The sequence below is a fragment of the Crassostrea angulata genome, chromosome 3 (genome assembly GCF_025612915.1).
Source record: "Crassostrea angulata isolate pt1a10 chromosome 3, ASM2561291v2, whole genome shotgun sequence".
Taxonomy (NCBI): Eukaryota; Metazoa; Mollusca; class Bivalvia; order Ostreida; family Ostreidae; genus Magallana; species Magallana angulata.
The window spans coordinates 40,767,687-40,791,563 of record NC_069113.1 but is presented as its reverse complement, the minus strand read 5'-3'; the positions used below and the strand labels follow the sequence as shown (position 1 = coordinate 40,791,563).

General features: G+C 32.5%; 1 protein-coding gene across 2 annotated transcripts; it reads right to left on the bottom strand.

Moving 5' to 3' along the window:
* Positions 1-794: 794 nt before the first annotated feature.
* Positions 795-22,974, bottom strand: LOC128175660 (uncharacterized). 2 transcript variants are annotated; one of them, XM_052841460.1, is made up of 7 exons: positions 22,832-22,967; positions 5,865-5,914; positions 3,933-4,474; positions 3,735-3,823; positions 3,273-3,458; positions 3,048-3,153; positions 795-1,064 (listed from the first exon to the last, which is right to left on the bottom strand). In XM_052841460.1, exons 2-7 carry the CDS (start codon positions 5,876-5,878, stop codon positions 856-858), a joined length of 1,146 nt encoding a protein of 381 aa, XP_052697420.1. In that variant the 5' UTR covers positions 5,879-5,914; positions 22,832-22,967; the 3' UTR covers positions 795-855. The 2 variants fall into 2 exon arrangements, with proteins under 2 accessions (XP_052697420.1, XP_052697419.1); XM_052841459.1 differs by lacking the exons at positions 795-1,064; positions 3,048-3,153; positions 3,273-3,458; ... (1 more) ...; positions 3,933-4,474; positions 5,865-5,914 and adding exons at positions 7,173-8,711; positions 9,854-10,059; positions 10,384-10,523; positions 11,205-11,378; positions 22,471-22,733 and having other exon boundaries at positions 22,832-22,974.
* Between the last annotated feature and the right edge of the window lie 903 nt (positions 22,975-23,877).

The following is a 23,877-nucleotide window of genomic DNA, read 5'->3' as shown; positions in this document are numbered from 1 at the left end:
TTTTGGTTTTAAATTATGCAAATAGATATGCTTATTCTCGCGTATGTTTATCTTATACATCTTTTTTAAAATGAAAGACAACCTTATACATTAAACTGAACATATTGTGTTCTACGTCTATATTAATAAATGATGTATGCATAAAGCGGGGAAGTTGAATTTAAGGAGAGGAGGGGGCTCCCCAATTTTTTTTTCAAAACAGCCTTTTATCTGAAATTCTTATTTGGAACAGTGATAAAAGTGATAGTGAAATTTTACCTAAAGAACAAAAAGAATATAGAAATTTAGAATAACTTAGATGATATCCTACGCAAGCGCGGAAATAATTGCAACTTTATACAATAATATGCGACAATGCTTCATGTGTATACACAAAATCCTTTAAGTTGCAGCTGACTGGAATTTTTTTTACAAACTTTATTTCATTGCAGATTAGGTAGTTGGTGTATAGTGCGTCGTATCTTTTTTCTAAATTTTGTTCTTTAGGTTTAATCTCCATTTAACTTTTATTACTGTCCCAAATAAAAATTTCAAAAAAATACTGTGAGAACACCGTCCCCAATGCAATTTTCGGGGTTTTTTTTTTACATACACCATTTATTCACACAGACGCAGACTGTTCACACATTAATGCATAAGGTTTCCTACAAATCGGTGGATGAAGATGCTTTAGGAGCGGAGTGGATAGTAAACCCTTGGCTAGCGGATAGGCTTAGGTAGAATTCAGTTGTAGTTTACTGACATACCATCACAAGTGTTGAAATAGCAAAGTTGTAAGCAGTTACTCTGGCGCAGACATTTAATAGTTTATTGGCAAAATGTCTTGATTTAAAAGTAAATATATTCAAGAGCAAATTATTCAGTCAATGATTCGTTTAGGAAAACTTTAAGATAGCCAGACTGATAAGAAGAGAACTCCTTATTAATGCTGAGAACACGATTCTGTTTCTGTAGTTGTCTGAGGACTTTATGTTTTTTGATGTTTCCAAGGTTTCTGTTATACAGCGTAGTCAAACCATGAGAGTCCTCGTGTTGACAGTAAATTACTACTACATGTGTTCTACCTAAAAGTATAAAAAAAAGTATCAAAGGTTATCTGAAACAATGTTACGACCATATTGAGTTTTATACGGGAATGAGTTCATAAGTGCCCATTTAATAAGACTGGCTTTTTTTTTTGAATATTTTATGCAATGTATTAGGGTCATAGTCGATCAAAAGTATTCAATCGGGAAAAGGAACATCGACCCACGCGGCTTACCTCCCTTACTTATGACGTCAGTAAGACCTAATCGCCGTATAAAGCTCTGTAGCGAATACAAATATCCATGTCATTTTGCAGTATATTTAAAGATCAAAATACTGAAGTACTGACGGGAGTTGATTTAATCGATTATCATTTATTATCTTGCATGGCAATTAGTTTCTAGTCTGTATTTGAATTACGCACTTTTTTATAATATGGATTCTTAGACTTTTCTTACAAGAATTTCGAGAAACTCCATATAAATCATGTTGTATAATATTTAAAGATGGATTTCAAACTATGTATTAGTAATCGAACAGAAAAAATTCCAAAAATTGTTTAGATCCAAGCACTATTGTTATCGAACTCTAGTCTCGATCAACCAGACGTTCGGCTGTGTTAATCTCCGACAAGCAAGAGAGCCTCTCTGCTTGTTGGAGATTTACGGAGACAGCCGAGCGTTTGGTTGAACGAGACTATATTAAACTCTGGCGTAGAAATACACGAGACTACAAAAATATCTAACTTTTTCGTATTATATAAAATCTGACTATTTTCAAAGTGTTGGTAGATAAGTTTCCTTGAAAAACAATGCTTTAGCATACATTACATCGAATTTTTCTATTATTTTCAAGAACTAAGTCTTGTCAGCGGTGGTGATTTGTGCTTAGGTCCAAACACTGTTTCACTTTCGGTTTGCCAGAGTGACTGCATAGGAGAGTTGATTAAAATCAACTCCCAAAAATTAATACTATTTTGTATAAAAACTATGTAAATAAACAAAACTCAACGTATGCGTTTATATTTTTTCCTTTGACGCATGTACATATTCAGTTTATATTAGAGACCCGAGAATAAGTGATTTTCGTCATTCATTTTACCGGTACTTTTATAAATCCGTATGCCATACTTCCGCGATCTAATTCTATAAAACGTTAAAACACGTACACACACAGTCTTTTCTAAAGATGTTGCTACATATCCATTTGTCTTAAATTTATAGGCCAGATTAATTAGAATTTATTAATAGATCTAATTCTCAAATTAAATTTAAGAATATTATCGCGGCATTTCACAGCCGCTTTTAGATAAAAACTATAGACATAACACAATGCCTCAAACATTTTTATTGGCCTGCTTTTTACATTTTATGTGACAAAATAAATTTAATGAATTAAAAGGCTTTAATTCTCTTCTATATATCATATAGCCCAGTCATTATATGTATTGAGGAAGAAAAGTTTCTGTTTTAAAAGTTTTAGGATAATTATGATTGGTTGAGCATTTGCTTTTGTAAAATTTTCACTAAAGTACGGGATATAGGTTATAGTTTTATTCATAAACGACCAATTAAAACTAAGTCATCATTACTATGAAATCAGATGATCTTATCTGAAAATAAAGACACGTTCATATATGCAAATATAGCTCAAATTAAATTGGTAAACTACTGTAAAATTACAGTTGTGCTAATGCATTTTTTACATAGGTGGGTCTGTGTGACATCATAAATCCATAAAATCAAAAACGATAAGCGGGTAACAATTTGTTTACGGGTGCTGAGTTTTCACTGTAATTTCTCAGTAACAAAAGGACAGAAAAATCTTACTACATGTTCATTTATACTAAGCTTTATGAAAGAAGATCATAGTGTTAAAAATCGTTTCATATGACCTTAGAACTTCGGAAAGTGAAAAAGTTTTGCGTGTATGGATGGTAAATCTTAACTGATTCACTTAAGAATATTACTATTCTTAACATTGTATATAGAAATTCTATATCAATAATTGACCACACATACCTTGTTTTACAAGATTTTCGACAAAGTCGGACCTAGTTTTGGAAATATCCACTTCTGTTTCCAGTATGATGTTCCTCTCATTCTTATCCACAAAAACCAGACAGACCTAATGAAAATTTTGTAATGAAAGTAAGCCTTTTATTGTTGATATGAGTTTTAGTTAATATCAACGTTTAAAATACCGGAGATCCATGTAGTTGAATGTTAAAATTAAAACATAAGAACCTGTGAAGTTAGTTCTATAGAAGATACTTTTTTCACTCCACCAAGAAGTAATTCATGACATTCATAGTTTCCGGACACAGTGTCAGCAATGGCTTTATGGAGTTGTTTGTTGGCTGTTGAAAAACTGACTATAACGACAGATTTCTCTATCTTATCCTCCTGTGACCCAGATTTCAACAACTGTTGCTATTGCCAGAAAAATAATTTGAGACCAAGCTACTGAAACCTTTTCATATAAGTAGGTGACGCAAAAAAATTACTACAACGAATAATGGAAGTTTATCTTGTAAAGTTATTTTGTACTTTCTACTATATTCAGCGATACTTTTTAACAATATTATAGATAAAAATTTGATATCAGTTAGGGGTACAATGAAATCTTAATTAACTATTCAGACCTTGCATGAGTTTGAATGAAACAAAGTTTTTTTTCTAAGGAACAATAAGAGTGTTCATGAGTACCTTGTTTTTCGTCATTCCAAAGATGCAGAGGTACAGGAGAACCACAATGAGTGCAATAACCACAATGACAATCAACCACATCCAAAACTCTGTGTAGAATAAAAAGGCAGTGAAATTATTTATTTATTTATGGTTTATTACAGACACAAACATATTTTATATCTAAAAGGGCACGTGTTCTGTGTTTGATTAACTTACTGTTATCCTGTAGTCGGTAATTTACGCTGTCGATTTCTATGTTGACTTTAGATCTCATTTTCTTCGTCTCCTTCTCAAAATGTTGATGAGTATTGTGTAATGTTTCCTTTAGATTTGTGCCAAGCTTCTCAAAATGTTCATCTGTGATTACTTGAAACTTATGAAATAAATTGGAGATTTCGTTGATAATTCGATTATTTGTATCCTCTTTATTTTTTTCAATATAAGTATATATCTTGCTTGGTAGGTCTGTAACTAGTTTAGCTTGTTTTTCAAACTGTTCATCTGCTATCTCATGAATCTCAAGAATCCAATTTCTCGCCTCCTCCTTTTCTTTTTCAGCATGGGTATGATATATCTCGCTTGGTATGTTGGTAATTAGTTCTGCTAGTTTATTAACAGCCTCTGTGACACTATCACACAGATATTGATTGTTCATATAAATAACCCTTCTTCCATTTGACTCGGACACTGTGCATTTGTCCTTAGCTAGACGTTCAGCAAATGGTGCAATTATCAACGTTAACAGGAAACTTAATGAACTGGTAAAAGAAAATCAATAAATATGTGCATGGCATTTTAAGGAAAACATTAAACCCAAATATTATCTACGTTCATGAGAAGAAAAATAAATAGAAGTAAGTTCCTTGTAAATTATTCCAATTTCGATAGATATCGCAGACAACACGCTTACAAACGAGAGGCGTAGACTAAATAGGTACTTGATCAATAGGCTAAACCGGTCACATGATGACTAAATATAATCTGATTTGGAAGCTTACGATTAATACTTGAAAGGATTGAAATTGCTATTTTTTCTACTCACAGAAAAAATTAGCTGCATTTGAAGAGAGTCATTGCAAATTTTGCCGTTTGCCGGGTAGCTAATTTTTCAATTTTAACTCTTGTTAGTTAAGCTTTTGAGGAGTCCATTACTTAAACAAACCAATAAAATTTAAAAAAGAAAGAAAGAAGGAACCAATCATCCTTTTAATATGATCTCGAAGTGCCGTTTTTCATGTAAGGTTCTTAAGTCCGATGTTCTCGCTAGAACTCGTCAGAACTATTATCTAATCAGTATGCCTTAGCACGGATGCATAAATCTTTCTGATTGTTTATTGAAGGATCTATAATTTTCAAATTTTAGTTTTATTTTTTGAACTAGTGAATTTTTATAATGTAGATAATTTTCTCCATTTTTTATATCGTCTGTAGAGTTGTTCGATGCACATTTAATACTCTTCGATCTGTTTGGAAAATAAAATAGATTATCGCTGCATATTTGATTTTCCATGATTTTCATAAAAACACATGCATTCATATCAAAATTTTATCAAAGACGGGAACACATGTTATTTTAAGGCAAGGTTTATTTATGTCTGGACATTTGCAGATGCTTAAGCTAGTATCTTAATGTTACTCATCCTACTTTGTCGATGCTTAAACTGTGATTTTCAACGTTTGCGTGAACGTTCATTTACTTTTTTTAAAGCGTGTATAGCATGCATTTATTCAGTAAATAAAAATTACCTATGAGCCGAAAAAAGAACTTGCATCACTTTTTTGGAAAAAATGACAGCATTTTTGGAAAAATTGTTTTTTTAAATAAATATAAATCCAAAGAAAAAGATAAAGACATAAAGCACGCATGTGTCATTTGATATCAATATATACATGTGGGCATATGCATTCTTTAAAATCAATAAATTTAACAATCATATTGGCAAACAGACGAAAAGTGATATAACAATCTAAAACAGACATGTGATTTAGGTGAAACACAAGTTCTTTTTTGTAGTGAAGAAATAAAATTAAAGTTGGCATTTGTTTGAGTATTATATTTATATGGTATGGGGATACGTACCATCAATTATAATTAATGTATTAATTATAAGGAATGCTCTAAGTAATGACCTCAGTTTGTTTAGATACCTGTTTCCAATCATCTCCAAGTTATAGTGTATCTTTTTTCGAATGGGAGGCTGAAAAATTATGAAGAAATTTCATACTTAATAAGTTAAACAAATCAAAGTCAAGAACTAATATATGATTCAAGGGGATAAGTCTTTTCCCCATACTTTACGGCTGAAAAGGAATTATGTAGAAAATGAAATTTTGTCTTGACATTCTTATATTAAATCATAGGAAAAGTAATCCCAATACCTACATTCAATCTGACATCATTTTAACGTCATGAGGTTGTTAAATGCCGTTTTTGGAGAGACTTTAGACATTTTAGACATATTTCATTATTCAGAAATGGACAAGACTTGTCGATTTGTTACTTACTTCCTTCATATTAATATTAATTGACAATGAAAAATATGTGTTTTATTGTGCTGCGGCACACTCTTTCAAACAAAGCTTATTGTTATGAAGCATCATTGAAAGAATTTATATCCTAAATTTCAATAACATTTATGTATTTCATTTAGTAGATCTTGACCTTTGATTAAAATTTTATATTTTTTTAAAATTCAAAATATTGTTACCTTGTACATTTTTAATAAGTTACTCAAATTTAAATGTAAGAAATTCAGGTTCAAGCAAGATATAGACATATTAACAAAGCTCGAATCTCATAATTATTATTTAATAATTATATAATAATTAATAATTATAATTACAAAAAAGTAAAGAAAAGAAATTACATTTTTTTGGACAAAATGACAATTGTCAATCAATATAAATTGGTTAAATTAATGAGGTCATATATAATATTATCAACAGAAGATTGCAACTCTTAATTTGTACTAATACAATACAAATTTGAACAAATAACAAGACCTGAACAAATTATTTTAAAAATCTGTATACTTGCTTATTACTCGATATAAGACCAATCATTAAAATTACTTACAATAAATCATTTTAGACAAAAATTAAAGAACTGAAGTACTGAAGAGAGTTGAGGGTGATTTTATTAATTATTATTTATTTCAAAATTAACGATATGAAATTTTGCATGGCAAGTAGTTTTATTAGATATGTTTGAATAATCATGTCCATTTTTTAGGAATATGAATTCTTTGGCTTTTCCGACAAGAATTCCAAGCTATAAACGGAAAACCCTATATATTTAAGGATAGAATTAACGCCATCAAACTCAACGATGTATTATGTATCAGTAATCTATATATTTCTACAAAATTGCATCCGAACAATTTTTCAACAAACAAATAATCATAAATTCTATTCTACTTCAGTAGAATGGTTGTGCTTGGGTTCAAACACTGTTTCTCTTCCGTTTTGCCAGAGTAAATGCATAGGATAGTTGATTAAAATCAACTCCCAAAAATGGAAAAATTAGAGCTGAAATCGTATTTTGTCACTTTAATCTAAGGAAGCACTTTTTAGGTACACAATATAAAATAACAAAATGTACATGTATTATTACTTTCATTAAAACATAAATAATGGAAAAGAAACAATGAAAATATATTCTGCATGTACTTTGCAAAAATCCTATATTCATACAATTGTTTTGACATTGTAACTAAAACAACAAACACTTCTAAGAAAAAAATATTAAAAGTCTCTTAATGTTTCTTATTAAATAGTTTCACTTATTCACAAAGTAGTATGATTATTTCAATTCATAATCAATTTTGAAGGTTTTATATATTCAATTTTTTCCTTAAACTCAATGAATTGCTCTGAATTATCAAACTATAACAGATACATTGCGCATTGCAAGTAGCTTAAGATCATGCACTCATTCATATATTTTGGGCTTGGTCTCTTGTGTAAATAAGCGTCTGTATTTTTTCTTTATTTTCATACCATCCATGTACATGTTACACGCTTTTATGTGCGAAAGGTCTGAAATCACAGACACTTTAAAGCCGTCTCTTGTCATTTATATCTTGTACTTTATATGTATTACCTTACACCTAATGGAGAAGGCTTACATAGGCATTGCCTGCTGCCTAATCCATTTATGTAAATATACATTTGCATAATAAAATATGTTCAAATCAAATCAAGATCACGCACTACAACTGTGTTGTAACAAAAAACCAGACATATACAAAACCTTATTATTTTATAGGGAAACCTTATCACATCAGTAGCAAAATGGCATTTCACAAAAATAACAAATCACCAATAAATAAAAACTACTTAGGTTGCAATTCCAAAAACCTTTAGAATTTTCCAAGGAAAAGAATTATCCACCAATCTTTCCAAACCTGCAAAAACCTCCAAAACGTGCTCCGTTAAGGAAAAGTAAAATATTCAAATCTTGTTCACTTTATAACAAGTAAACGACTAAGATGATTTTAGCTGATGACTATCGGGACAGTACTCGAATACTCGTTGTTGACAAACCTAAATAAACCCTGATAGATTAGGTTTCCTCTATTGATTAGCATAAATTTCCATCAATTTTTGTTTTATAAATGATAAAATTCTTTGATTGAATAATGCCTTTAAATTTTGATCTGTACTTAAAATAAAATTGAGTAACGGACCAACACCATAGTACACAAGTGCCAAATACAAAAATAAATAAAAACAAGATGGTGTGGCCATGATTTTCCAATCGGCATTCAAACTACAAAGGTGATCCAGATTTGATGTGTGCAAATCATGCTCCGTTCTCGCCCTGCATATTTCAAAAACTTCGACAGGAGGTTGCATTATGAAGAGCAAATACAAAAAAACCAAAAGACTCTGTAAAAGGCAGACTGCTATGGTTTTAAACTGCATATTCATTCGTCTGTATATACGTTGCATGCTTCTTTCCTCTTCATAAACTTCTCGAGCAGGATCAATAACCTATTAATGAACGTTTCTTTTAAAATGAAACTATAATGTGCAATTCTTTAATAAAAATAAAATTTTTAATGTTAAAGTTTTTGAAATCTTTTTCTAAAGCGTTAGTAATAATAAAGGTTTTGTATATATATATATATATATATATATATATATATATATATATATATATATATATATATATATATATATACATATATATATATATATGTGTGTGTGTGTGTGTGTGTGTGTGTGTGTGTGTGTGTGTGTGTGTGTGTGTGTGTGTGTGTGTGTGTGTGTGTGTGTGTTAAGAAAATGATAACATTACTAATTATTGGTACTTGAGAAAAAATAAATAACATTTTCGAAAACAAACACAATTTTTATTAGACCTTTTACTATCTCTCCTTTAAAAAAGTTTTGGTCCTTTATTTAAAAAATAGTGGCAGACGGATTTTCTGCGGGTATGACAATCACCTAATAATTTGGCCATATGCATGATGGGGTAAGAAACTAATTTGATGGTATATATTAATACAAGGTTAGCTTTTGAAAACGTTCAGGTAGTCAGCCAGCGGAATATTAATTTTAGAATAAAAATGAATACACTATCTATTGAAATACTAGATATACAGTTTCCAGAACATCACGATGTATATGTGTACATTTAGTTTGCACCTTTATGTTTTAAGATTGTAGGTGAGGAGACAAGCGTGTAGCAGTGTACATACAGTGTATGACTGCACACCTACTAATCTTGCTTACAAAGTCGGGAAGATGTATATATATATATATATATATATATATATATATATATATATATATATATATATATATATATATATATATATATATGCGGACTCGGGTCAACGACTGCGGACGATAGCCATGGACAGTCGATGCGCAGTTTGGCCTAAAAACTGACCTCTTACATTACTTATACGTATTTCTCTTCCATGAACTGTCTAGCTTCTTCCCAGAATTTCAATTTACACAAGCGCAATTGAAGTTTCATCCTAACCTAATTAGTCAGTTTGCAGGCTTACTAAATACACATAAAATATACACACTTCTTTAATTTGATTTTCACATTGTTTTTGGTTGTGCTTAATATCCATGTAAACAGAATACTGTTACATTATTGTTTTTGCAAATAAACTCACCTGTCTAAGAAATCTCATCACAGGAACTTCTACGTCAGGGATCCGTTCATTGTCCACGGGGAAATTACTGCAGTAATTGGTACAACATAAGTAGCGCATTGACGATAATCCAAGGCAATCCTTGAACTTTTTTTCGAATCTACAAAATTTTGGATCGCTGACATCTATTTCATCGGCATGGGTTAAAACACCAAATATGGGAATATCTGTAAAAATAAATGAATTAATCAACAGTCGCTACTTACTTTTAATCAACAGTTGAAAAACAGAAGGTAGTTGCAGTGTTGTTTATATAGACGTAAACATCATCACTCATTAAAAAATACTAAAACTGTGTTATAAAATACTCGTATATTTCACTTTTATAATGAAAATGAAACTAATGGTACAAACTGCATCTTTCAAACAATGTAATTTTTTTCTATTTTGGTAAATTTTATATAATATAGTGCGTTGTAGGCTTATAATACATTACGACAAAATCTTAAGAAGCATATAAGAACTACGTTACTTCTTTAATGATGTATTACCTCTGCTTCCCTCCAGGGCTAGGAATTTGACAGATTTCATCAGTTCTTCAGCAAATTTTTCAAATTTTGCTGATGCAATAAAGATAATTCTATCAACTTTAGTGTCGGGGAAAAGGGGTTTCACAATACCAAGAACATTTCTAAAATGAAAAAAAAAATGGAATTTTTTTCAAAATTTCAAATTGAAAAAAAAATGTACATTAATGAAAGAAAGGAATTCGGGAAATAAATACCGGAGAGGGGCTTCCGTAGGCGTTACAATGATTAATATGAAAAATTGTTTTGAATTACATGCAAGCATTGGCTTTTGTGATTCGGTCTTTTTTAATTATTTTTTTAATTCTTGTTCTGGCACACATCGACCAATTAAATGACGTATTTTTAGTTTAAAGTATTAAACAAGTATAGGTTGAAGGAATCAGTACAAACTAACTATTTCTTTAAAAAAACGAAGAGGGAAGCCACAAATAAATCCCAAATACTTGAGGGGGAAAGGGTGTACCAGTTAGAAACAATTTTTTTTATTGTTTATTGCTTATTATTTAATTTTCTTAGAGAAAAAAACCCTTTTTATTTTTTAAAAGGCTGGATCGACCTTAAAGACTTTGATGCTACCAAAATAGTACATTAACATTAATATAAAAAAATATGGATATTGTCTTTTAAAAAATCTTACCTTTCATTCATTACTGGTATAGGGTTTTTTTTTATTGTCACAGGATATTTTTTTTTTAAATTTAAGAAATATTTTGGAAGGAATTACATATTCATCAATCCTCAATATGATTAATCACTAAATTATGTATTTTTTTTTCTTATACTTTCGACCTCTGCTATTCAGTTTAGTTCCTTCTCTAATACGACCCTCAAATATCATCTCCAACGTTTCCCTGACAGCTTCGTCATCTGTGTCCTGAAATCCAGTCATGTCTAGAATTGTGGGATAACAGTGATCCAATGAATCCTTATCTTCTAAGTATTTCTCTTTTGAATATCTGTAAATTTTCAAATTGATGTGAATGAAAATGACAGTTTAAAAAATTGCCCTAAATTAAAGTATCCAATGTCAAAGATATAAAACTCTAAATACTGATTTTAAACCAGAAACCGCATAGGTCACCTGACCAACAATACCTAACTGACTTAACTTTTAAAATTTGACCTCCCCTCATTATGGCCCAACCAAACCTCTATGCTGTCTTTTTTTTGGAAAAAATATAAATCAAATCTACTACCTAGAAAAAAAATCTAGTTTATACTTAGAATTCCTGTGTCTATGGGGGCACATTGACGTTTTATTTTCTTTGAAAAAATATATGTCACTAAACAATTTGTGTGCAATGTGACAGATGTCTCTATACCAGCCTCACGTTTGTTGTTTTCAGTTCTATATGTATAAATTAGAGTACATTACTTTTAAAAAATATTTTAAAAAAAATAGAAATAGATATAACTTCAAAGTCCTTCAGAGAAACAAAAACTATTTTTTGCATTATCACCGGTGTGAGATCGGTTTGTCCAGTGTAAGACAGCACTGAGAGATTTTCTGTCTTACACTGTGTATTACTACGCCGCTGTAAAATGTAAATAGCCATGTGAAGCTGTAACGAAATGATAAATGATGATCAATTTGACTACAATTCGTCAAATTTTCATTCAAGAAATTGTCGTATGTATGAGGACAAAAAGAGTAAAAAAGACTTTAATGCAAAACGAACAACCTATATTTAAAAACATCCTCAAAATATGCACAAAACTTTGCAGCATTCCCCCAAAACACCTGGAAAACTCAAATTTCTTATATTTTCACAGTAAAATTGTCGAATGTATGGCTCGGACGCCAGCCATCACCACTGTATCAACGCTGAATTGCCTGATGTCATTACGCCAGGCATATCTTTGGTTTAAAAGTTGCCTTCTCCGAAACAGCGCACACAATGGGAGCAAGCAATTTCAAGATTTTTTACAAAAAAGATTAACCGATGCATGTTTAATGTGTCAGCATTTACATTTACAATTGATAAGAATGTTAAATGGGATGTAATAAAATCAGTGAGCAAGAGTTTTCAAGTAAAAGGGCTGTTCGCCATGCACGTGTGTAATCCTGGTTTAAAAATAGACTAGCCATATTAAAGGGGGGGGGGTCATCGCAACAAGTTGTTACAAATTGTCCGTTGCGGTACATTGTAAGTATTTAATTGGTTTTGGATTGTCATCATTACCAAAGAATCATCAGTTTGGATTAAAACAAATATATTTTCATATAGCTTGAATGTTTACTGGAGGAACTAAATCGCCGAGGTGGGATGTGTCCCGATTTTCGATCAATTGGGAGATTTCATTCGTCTTGAAAAGCGTACAAAACTCGTGTGTCTTACTAAATGTACATTAATAATACATTAAACAATTGCTAGTCAAGTGTGTGTGTTAATTCACTAGATTTCCTCCAAAACATTCGATCCAAAGTATAATATATGTAATTGGAGAGACATAATGTTATTTATGTCTCTGGTAGTCGTTACAAAATAAACGTCAAAAAATTCATTTGACCCCCTCCCCATGATTCAATGCCAATGGATGAGTTCATTTAAATTATCGGATCGAGATCTCACCCGTTGTGTGAATGGTAAAGCAGGACTTCGCGCCAAAATGTCTCATTTACAGTTTTTGCGCGCCGATTAGTGGACGAGTCCCAATTGGGATCTCAGAAGAATATTCCATGCCGCACCCGTGTGTACACATCGCATGCACGTAACAACGGGAGTGGGGAGGGGGGCTGCTTCCCCCTTTTATTTGCAGCAATGGAAATGTAAATATCATGGATTTGCCCCCCTCCACTTTTGTCAAAGCATGTAATAAATGAAAGCGAAAATAAGGAATTTTATTGAATTGGAGTTATTTTTTAAGATTAAGATTTTTTTCATGATTTTGAGAATTCGCCCTTCAAGATGATTTGGATGAAGCTGCCCCACACACACTTTCAAAAACAATACGTGCTTGAATATCCTTTTCTATGGTTGGACATTTAATGAACTAATTCAATTTCAAGAGATAAACATGTACATGCACTAGAATTTATGATCAGCAGCGAAAAATTAAAATTAGTCTATGACGAGGCTATGCTGAGTCCTAGACTGTGAATCTTGTCCCCTCGGCGGAATTTCACTACCCCACACTCGTAATAAGAATGAATCTACTAGTATTAATCTCGTACCATTTGATAGTTTCTGAGACTGGTCGGTGTAAAAGTAGTCTGGGGATATGTCTGAGACCCATTTTAAGAATAGTGTACCATATTTAGAGACAAAGCTACAAATTAAATGGGCAAGCTTCAATCCTTTACTCAATAAATGGTTGTACCGTGAACAGCATTGGCCTTCTTTCATATATTTTTTTTTAGATTTTTAAATGTTTAATTTAAAGCTGAACACCGCTCGTAAAGAGGCACTGTCCGCCATATTTCTTTTTCACCACTGTTGCCCCTACAGCCCCCTACAAGTAATAGCTTTCCAAAAAGCTTGCCTGACTAAACAAAATTATTCAATTGAAGCATGCATGTATCAATTAGGCTATCTTATCAGAAATGAATTTTAATTTTCGCTGCTGATCATAAATTTATAAACGGAACGTGCAAATTTAAGACGAAATGTCAGTCTTTTCTTCGATCTGGAACATGTACATATATATCACTTGAAATTCAATTATTTTATTAATTCAATTTTTTTTAGGAATGTACACATACCATATAAGTGCATGTAAGCTTGAAAGCTGGAGAATAAATAGTAATTTTTTTGAAAAATTGTATTCGTTATGCAAGATGCAAAATCAGCTGAAAGGCATTCTAAAAATTGTTAAACCATATGAAATATAAAAGGGTATACAAACCAAACACGTATTGTTTTTTAATGTGTGTAAGACAGCTTCATCAAAATCATCTTGACAAGCTATTAAAAAAGGGTGAATTCTCAAATTCATGAAGAAAAAAACCCTAGCTGTAACTTCAATTCAATTTGAATTCCATATTTGCAGTTTCATTTATTACATGCTCCTACAAAAGTGGAGGGGGGGGGGCAAATTCATGATATTTCAATTTATTATATAAAGTTAAGAAAAATGCCACCTGCAAAAAAAGTGGGGAGGGGGTAGCAGCCCCCTTTCACCCCAATCCCCGATGGTAAGTGCCTGTGATGTAAACACACGGTGTGCTCTGGGGTATTCGCAAGATCCCAACGGTCTCGTCCACTAATCAGCTAAACGGCGCACATAAACATTATGGGGCGATCTCCTGCTTTACCATTCATGCAACGGCTGAGATCTTGATCCAATTGTTTGAATGGCAGAGATCCATGGGGAGGGGGTCAGATGAATTTTTTGACATTTGTTTTGTAACAGCTACATATACATTTATATCATACTTTGGATCGGATGTTTTGGAAGAAATCTATCGAAGTAACAAACACACTTGATTAGTAATTGTTAAATGTAGTAATGTACTAGTACATTTAGTAGGACTCGCGAGTTATGACCCCTTTGCAAGATTAATGAAATCGCCCAACTGAACGAAAATCGGGTCACATCTCGCTTTGGCGATTTAATTCCTCCAATAAACATTCCAGCTGTATAAATATATATTTGTTTTAATCCAAACTGATGACTCTCTTGTAACAATGATAATCCAACACCAATTATTACTTTCATTGTACCGTAATCTGGTAATAGACAATACATATGTATGTTACAACTTGTTGCAATGACCCCTTCCCCCTTTTCCACAGTTCAAAAACTGTGGAATGCTGATCTATTTTTAAATCAGCATTACACACGTGCACTGCCTGGTGAACGTCCCTTTTACTTGAAAACTCTTGCTCGCTGTTGTTATTACATCCCATATAACATTTTCATCAATTGTGAATGTAAATGCTGACACCTTAAACAAGCATCGGTTGATTGTTTTTGTGAAATATCATGATATTGCTTGCTCCCATTGTGTGCGCTGTTTCGGAGAATGCAACTTTTAAACCTTAGATATGCCTGACGTCATGACGTCAGTCAATAAGACACAGACCTCTAAACAGTTCTAAGTATTTTGCTGTAGAGGTCTCACCTGTGTGGACGTACATTTTGCCTCGTCGTGTTACTCAGTCGCGATGAAATTATCAAATTTAACGGGGTTTTTTCACGCCAGGAGAATGAAAACATTAACTATATTGGTAAAGCATTATTTACAAACAGAATATGCATACATAATAAGAAATAGATGCACGAAATCCTAAGACCACAAAAGGAACGCTACACGTCGGCCTTGAGTTTCAGGTATGGAGTCAGGTATCTGGCCGTATACATACCCATTAAAACAAGAGGCCAATTGGCCTTAACGGTCACCTGAGTAGCATATATCCAATACACAAACTTGTCATGGAGTCTCATATATGCATCTAATTAATTAGGTTTCATACTGGAGTAGAAAAATTATAAATTTGTAATGACAACCACATTTAATTCAAAAAGAACTGTGAAACCTATAATGTTGGTGAAAAACTAAAAGATCTGGTCTACAAAATAATGAATTCAGTTTTCCTTTCAGGTGTGTGGGAGTAAAAAGATAATTTTTTAACGTTATATGCATTAACATCTATACATCCATTTTGGCCCTGCCCTAGAGTCAAAACCCATACCCCAGGGGACATGAAAATTAAAATTTCAGTAGAGGACTTCCTGGTAAACATAATTATTAGTCGGCTTTTTTTTATACAGATGTGTGAGAATAGAGAAGAAGATTTTTAAACATTATATGCATTAACACTTTATTGCCATATTGCCCCCTCATGTCCTGTACCCCTGACCCTGGGGCCATGAATTTCACAATTTAGGTAAAGGAGATTGTGGATATCATAACCATGTATTCAGTTTTTTGCCCACATGTGTGGGAGTAGAGAAGAAGATTTTTTAAGATTTAAATCATTTTTACTATATGGCCATATTGGCCCCACCCTAGAGCATGAACACCTAACAAAAGGGTCATGCATTTCACAATTTTAGTAGAGAGCCTCATGGACATCATAATCATGCTTTTAGTTTTTAACAAATATATATTGGAGTAGAGAAGAAGATTTTCTAAGATTTACACAGGATGAAAGACCATCTTTAAGTCCTCCTTAAAGATAGCTTAAAGGTGTTTAAAGGTAGCTTAAAGACTATCTTTAAGCCACCTTTAAGCCTACTTAAAGCTATAAGTATTGCTGAAAGGTGGCTTAAAGAAAGCGTAAAGATGGCTTAAAGGCAGCTTAAAGACTATCTTTAAGCCACCTTTAAGCCACCTTTAAGGACAACTTATAGGTCCTTAATGTCCAAACTTCTTTAAGCCACCTTTAAGCCACCTTTAAGCTACCTTTAAGCCACCTTTAAGCCATTAAAAAAAAATTAATTCAATATTGTGCTTAATTTCCAACAAAATGTATTAACTTTATGAAAGAAAAGGTATTAAAACGGTTTTTGTTCTAGAAAGAAAGATGAAAAAAAAAACACCAAAAAAAACGGCCACGGCGAGAATTGAACCCGGGACCCTTAGTTTACTAGCATCACCACACATCCTCTGCGCCACGGCAACTTACATATAGATGAGCGTTTTTATATCCTATATATCAGTGGATATTGAATCACTGTATTGAATGTGTTTACTTGAAAAGATTTTGACAAACCATTCAGTTTGTAACAATCAATTATATCTAATTTATAAATTACATGCATGCATGTATTTAGAATGAAATACGGAACTTGGTCTTCAGTGAACAAAAATATATTATACCTAAATGGAAACCGTTAGGTTCACTATAGTAGGCTTTCTTAGTTAATAAATTTAAACCGAGTAGATATACGTTCATCTAATTTATAGCTATAAAAATGTAAGAAAGAAAATGAAATCATTTCTTTTATTAAATGCATTGATACTATTAGGGTATTTGTTCAATTTCCCGGTTTTCATGATCGCGGCGCCGTTCCAATATGTTTAAATATTTACATGTAATTGTATGTACATGTACATGATTTTTAAACTATCAATTCTATAACAAACAAAATTACCAATTACCGGTGACGTATTTACTGCATGTGGCAATTGCAAATGACTTGTACATACAATTGTATGATGTGCCAGGCCGGGTATATTTGACATATTTACCCTTATACATATATTTAAATAATCAACCCCTATTTATGATCACCGGTACATTAATTAATTAGCCTCAAGATTTTACTCTTACATACATGTATCGTTAATTTGTAGACGTAACATCTTTGAAACCCAGAGCTAGGAAATAATACTTTGAAAATGAATTACAAATGTAAATTAACTTTTATTCACTAGACTTATCGTATACTCGTACATACTAAGATTCAACGCCTTTAGAAACCCTGACGTGCACCTGGGCACACGACAAACCTGTTGTGTATATCTTGTATATTCTGTGTTAGTTCCAGGGGTTTTCTTAAGTTGGACAAACAATAGACTTTAATTAGATATACACAAACATGCACCTGGGCACACGACACAACTGCTGTGTATATCTTGTATATTCTGTGTTAGTTCCAGGGGTTTTCTTAAGTTGGACAAACAATAGACTCTAATTAGATATACACAAACGAACAAAACTATGTCTAGACAAACAAAGCAGTAATATCCTGCCCGATATAACAAAGGCAGTTGAGAGTCTTTTCATCTTTAACATGTATCTAGCAGATCTAGAGTTAGAAATAATGAAAATTGAAAAAAAAATATATAAACCTTAAACCGATTTACAAATTAAATCATGCATTTTTGGTTCATTATCCTTATTTTGTTTAATAACCGGATGAACTGAGAGAGAGAGAGAGAGAGAGAGAGAGAGAGAGAGAGAGAGAGAGAGAGAGAATTTTTTTCACCGATTAATTTATAATAGGAAACAAACATACTTTAATTAGTTTTATGCACATATCAAGATACAGAGACTGCGCTCATACCTACAATAATTTTGAAACCCCCCAAAAATTATGAAGAATTTTATAACGGCAATCTGTGTCCATCAGAGCGGTGCTGATGATAGCGATCTGTGTTTAATGGAGCGACGATTAAAACCGCCTGGAACACCCCCCCCCCCCTTCCTTGGAAATTATATTATCACTCGGATGACCCCCTCCCATCTCTATAAAAGAGCTTTTGCATTTAATATATGTTTTTATTGTTCAGCTTGATCAATATTGACTTAAAGGCCACTTAAAGACAGTGTAAAGGCAGTGTAAAGAGAGCGTAAATGCCACTTAAAGATGCTTAAAGGTGGCTTAAAGGTGGCTTAAAGGTTGTATAGCCTTTAAGCTCCTTTAAGTCACCTTTAAGCCACCTTTAAGGACTTGCTTAAAGATGGTTTTTCGCCCTGTGTTAATACATTTTTACTATTTGGCCATATCGGCCTCACCCTAGAGCCTGAACCCCTGACCGAGGGGTCATGAATTTCATCATTAAGGTAGAGGGCTTCATGGACATCATAACCATGCATTTAGTTTTTAACAAATATATATGGGAGTAGAGAAGAAGATTTTCTAAGATTTGAAACATTTTTACTATTTGGCAATATCGGCCCCACCCTAGAGCCTGAACCCCTGACCCAGGGGTCATGAATTTCACAATTTAGTTAGAGGGCTTCATGGACATCATAACCATGCATTTAGTTTTTAACAAATATATATGGGAGTAGAGAAGAAGATTTTCTAAGATTTAATACATTTTTACTATTTGGCCATATCGGCCCCACCCTAGAGCCTGAACCGCTGACCCAGGGGTCATGAATTTCACAATTTAGGAAGAGGGCTTCATGGACATCATTATCATGCATTTAGTTTTTAACAAATATATATGATAGTAGAGAAGAAGATTTTCTAAGATTTAATACATTTTTACTATTTGGCCATATTGACCCCACCCTAGAGCCTGAACCCCTGACCCAGGGGTCATGAATTTCACAATTTAGGAAGAGGGCTTCATGGACATCATTATCATGCATTTAGTCTTTAACAAATATATATGATAGTAGAGAAGAAGATTTTCTAAGATTTAATACATTTTTACTATTTGGCCATATTGACCCCACCCTAGAGCCTGAACACCTGACCCAGGGGTCATGAATTTCACAATTTAGGAAGAGGGCTTCATGGACATCATTATCATGCATTTAGTCTTTAACAAATATATATGATAGTAGAGAAGAAGATTTTCTAAGATTTAATACATTTTTACTATTTGGCCATATTGACCCCACCCTAGAGCCTGAACCCCTGACCCAGGGGTCATGAATTTCACAATTTAGGAAGAGGGCTTCATGGACATCATAATCATGCATTTAGTTTTTAACAAATATATATGGTAGTAGAGAAGAAGATTTTCTAAGATTTAATACATTTTTACTATATGGCCATATTGGCCCCACCCTAGAGCCAGAACCCCTGACCCAGGGGTCATAAATTTCACAATTTTGGTAGAGGGCCTCATGGACATCATAACCATGCATTCAGTTTTTTCCTCACATGTGTGGAAGTAAAGAAGAAGATTTTTGAAAATTTGGCTTTTTTTGCATATTTGGCCCCGCCCGTGGCACCCCAGGGGTGGTAGAGCCATAAATTTCACAATTTAGATTCTTCTTACCATAGAGATGCTTCACACCAAAAATGGTAACGATTGGTCTGGTAGTTTTCAAGAAGAAGTTAAAAATTGTAAAATTGTTAACGCACGACGCACAACGCACGACGACGGACGAAGACCAATTGCAATAGGTCACCTGAGTGACTCAGGTGACCTAAAAAATCTCTTAAGTAGCTATTACTGCTGGATATAAATAAATAAAACAGGTTCATTTACATGTTTTTTTTTTAATCTAAATTTTGATTTAATGATCTTTTTTCATAACTTTTCAAAACTATAACCATGCCAGAAATACTACACATAACATAAAACATAATCTAAATAGTGGAACTACTTTTAAAAGATAGTTGATTTTTGTGGATTTTTTTAAACAATATCTGAACATTGTTGATAGAGTGTTAGTTGTAACGGCGTATCTGTCATCTGAAGAGGAACCACTGGAAGATTAAATGTTATCGGGGTTCAAAGTTTGATAAAGGAATATTTATTGAAACTATTGTCAAGAGCTGTAATGTTACGATATGCGTCAGTGCGATATAACTTTGCAATAATCATAATAAAGATAAGATTCATAACTGTTAAATTGTCAAAACTGTACCATTTAAACCAATACTTTGATCCTAAGGTGAGGTTCAAATCTAATATAGAAATAGTTCAAACTTTGAATTTTCAAAGTTAAACGTAAAAACTGGTACAGGAGACGGAATCAAGTTAAGTCGTACCCAACCCGACTCGCACCCAAACCAACTCGTACCCAAATATTTGAGTACGACTTCACTAGTCAACTCGTACCCACGGGAAAAATATATTTATACTAGGGAGACTGTGGGAAGGTCACAAATAAACAAACAAATGTATGGAAATCGTTTACAGTAATTTTTTGAAGAACAGCAATGATACAATTTGTAATATTATCCTTAATTAAAGCATTATCAATAATTATGGTTTTTAATTTCTAGTTATTGAAAAATAGGGTTAATATATGGTAAACATTCTTTTTCTTTTTAATAGATAGCTGTATGGTCGTAGCCAAATTTATACTTTACTTATCTCATTCAAAAAAGGCTCTGTACAAAAATATAGGAAATATTAAGTTTTTAATTAAACATATTTGGTATTTCCCTTTACACATCAAAAGTTTATGGCTAATGAAATGGTATCCTAACTTAAAAAATATTCCTGATGAACAAAGTATAGATAAAAAAAAGTCAAATGGAATACGCAAAAAATGTTTTTCAAGAACACATGCTAAGTGGTTTAATGAAGCAATCAGCGCTGTCTTGACGTTTCAAGGCCCCGTCCACTCCTACTTAATAAGATGAGTCCCATGACCCTCCTCGGTTTCTTGTGAATACGATACAGTATACATGTACATGTAGCAGATAAAACTCGCTTAGTATATTTTCTTTATAATCAGGAATATAAAAATCACTGCTTTCAACATTTTGTTTAAAAATTCAAATATGATAAAAATGTTAATCTAGAAACAGAACACAACACTATATGCATTTCCATTTCGATAAAAATTTATTTATTAAATAATGATCCCGTTTATCTCATTTTGATTTCAATTTTGATATTTTGTGAGCCTCTCAAGGATAGTAACAATAACTTGAATAGATGAAAAACACATTTAAATGAAAAAGGAAGGACTATATACTTTTTGGAGGTTTTTACCTAAAATAGGGATAAACATTTCGCCAATGCTTTCTTATCGAGATCGGAGTTGGACAAACAAGTATGTCTAAAGACCAAAGACAATGTATTACAGTGATACGAAATTAAAATTTGGTATTTTCAAACGACTGCAATTTGCTGCAAAATGTGCAAATCGCAATCTTTACCAACCAATTATGATGCCCATTTCTTAACCACAATTTTTGAATAAAATATAAAGTAACTCTTTGATACTTCATGCTACTTGGTTTTAGAAGATTTTTAACACCAAACCAAATCTCCATTCTTTTAATCATTTTCATCCTTTGGAACACTCGGGGGGAAATACTTTAATGTTCCATTTTCTTGTATATTATATGCAAAGGTTAAAATTAACCTTTTGGTTCTGATGTAAAAGATGAAAAGTATACAAATTTACAAAAGCAATATACAACGGTTAAATTACAAATGCACACTTGCTTTATTGTAGCCAGATTATCTTGAAAGTATTTTACGAAAACCTTATCAGTTATGGCATGTGATATGTTGTAGCAGTTGCACGAAATATCATCTTGTCTTCTTGTTGTATAATGCCACTCAGCTACACCTAAAGTATTTGTCTAAGCTTTCCCATGTCTATATATATACATTGAGCATGTCTTAATCTAATTAATTGTACTTTGGAGAAAACATGTTTAGTTTTATCAATTTATCTATACATGTGCATATTCCTATCAAAGGAATGGCTAAAAAAGCTATCTCACCTGGTCAGTCGGCGGGTCACGTGCTCCCCTTCCTCATCGAAGTTCCCAACAAGCGCACGTTCATGGTATTCACCACTGAACACCGCCATGGCAGTGTTGATAAATGACGATTTGCCACAGCCACACTGACCAATAACAGCTATTGTAAGGGTCTTATTCTGTCGCTTTTGGACTGTGTCCTGGAGCAGTTTTATTTGTAATTCTAAATCTGATTTTGAATACTCCATACTCGTTTTGTCCATGTGAAGATTCAGAATGGTAGCCTACCTCACATATAACAAGACATTTCTTGATAATACAGTATATTAAACCAAACCTTTGAATTCGGTAGCTAATATAATTAAGTAAACTTGAAACTTACATAAACAAACAGCTGCTAAGATTTCCTTTAATGCAATCTTTCCTCCTTCTTGCCGTACAAGATTCCATGTACAGATAACATATTAAGTAGAAACACGTAGAAACTTTCGGTTTGTATTCGTAGAAAAAGTGTTAAACACCAGTCTGAAGCTAGCAGCCACTAACAGCAGCCACTAAGCCCGTAGAAGCTTGCAGCCGATAAGGAAATTCATCAAAGTACTGAGAGTACTCGAACCGAAAATTATATTTTACTTTATTATCGGTATATTTTAATTAAAATCAAGAGGATTTATGCATGAATAATTTCTCTGAGCATTGGCAACCTTGGAGGTAGTAAAGCTCGCCTGGATAAAATTATCAGTGCGTTTGTGTCAAATGAATTCAATTGAATATTGGTATTTGTCTACTCGTATGCAAAAAATTGATCCCCAAGTCTGTTTACTTTTCTACAAAAATAACATGCATCGATAATCATAAAAATCCTCGTATTAATAAAAAAAATGGGACGATCAGATTTCATATATTGTTATTTTAGTCTCATAAAAAAATACCCTCAATCGAAAACAAGCGTTAGAAATCCAAAGATGAATTGTAAATTATTTTGTGTTAGCCATGTTTTGGCTGAACCTTCGAGAAAAATTACAAGAGACTATTTAGCTCACCCGAACTTTGTATTTTTTTTGCATACTTCAAAGATAGGAAAGATAATGGACCACTTTTAACCCCTATATCATTGTGAAATGCTAAAACATTACAAAGTTCGGGTTAGCTTAATAGTCTTTTGTATATATTTCGAAGGTTTTAAAACATGGCTGACACAAAATAATCCCAAACTCATATTTAATTTTTTTCGTTTTGGTTTGCGAATGAGGCTAGTTAATGAGAATTAAATAAATATTACTGTTAATTGTCTGACTGTCCCACTTTAATAATAATACGAGGATTTTTATGATTTTCGATGCATGTTATTTTCGTAGAAGAGATAAATTTTTAAGCATACGTATATACAAATACCAATATTTAATTGACTTCAGCAGACACAAACCC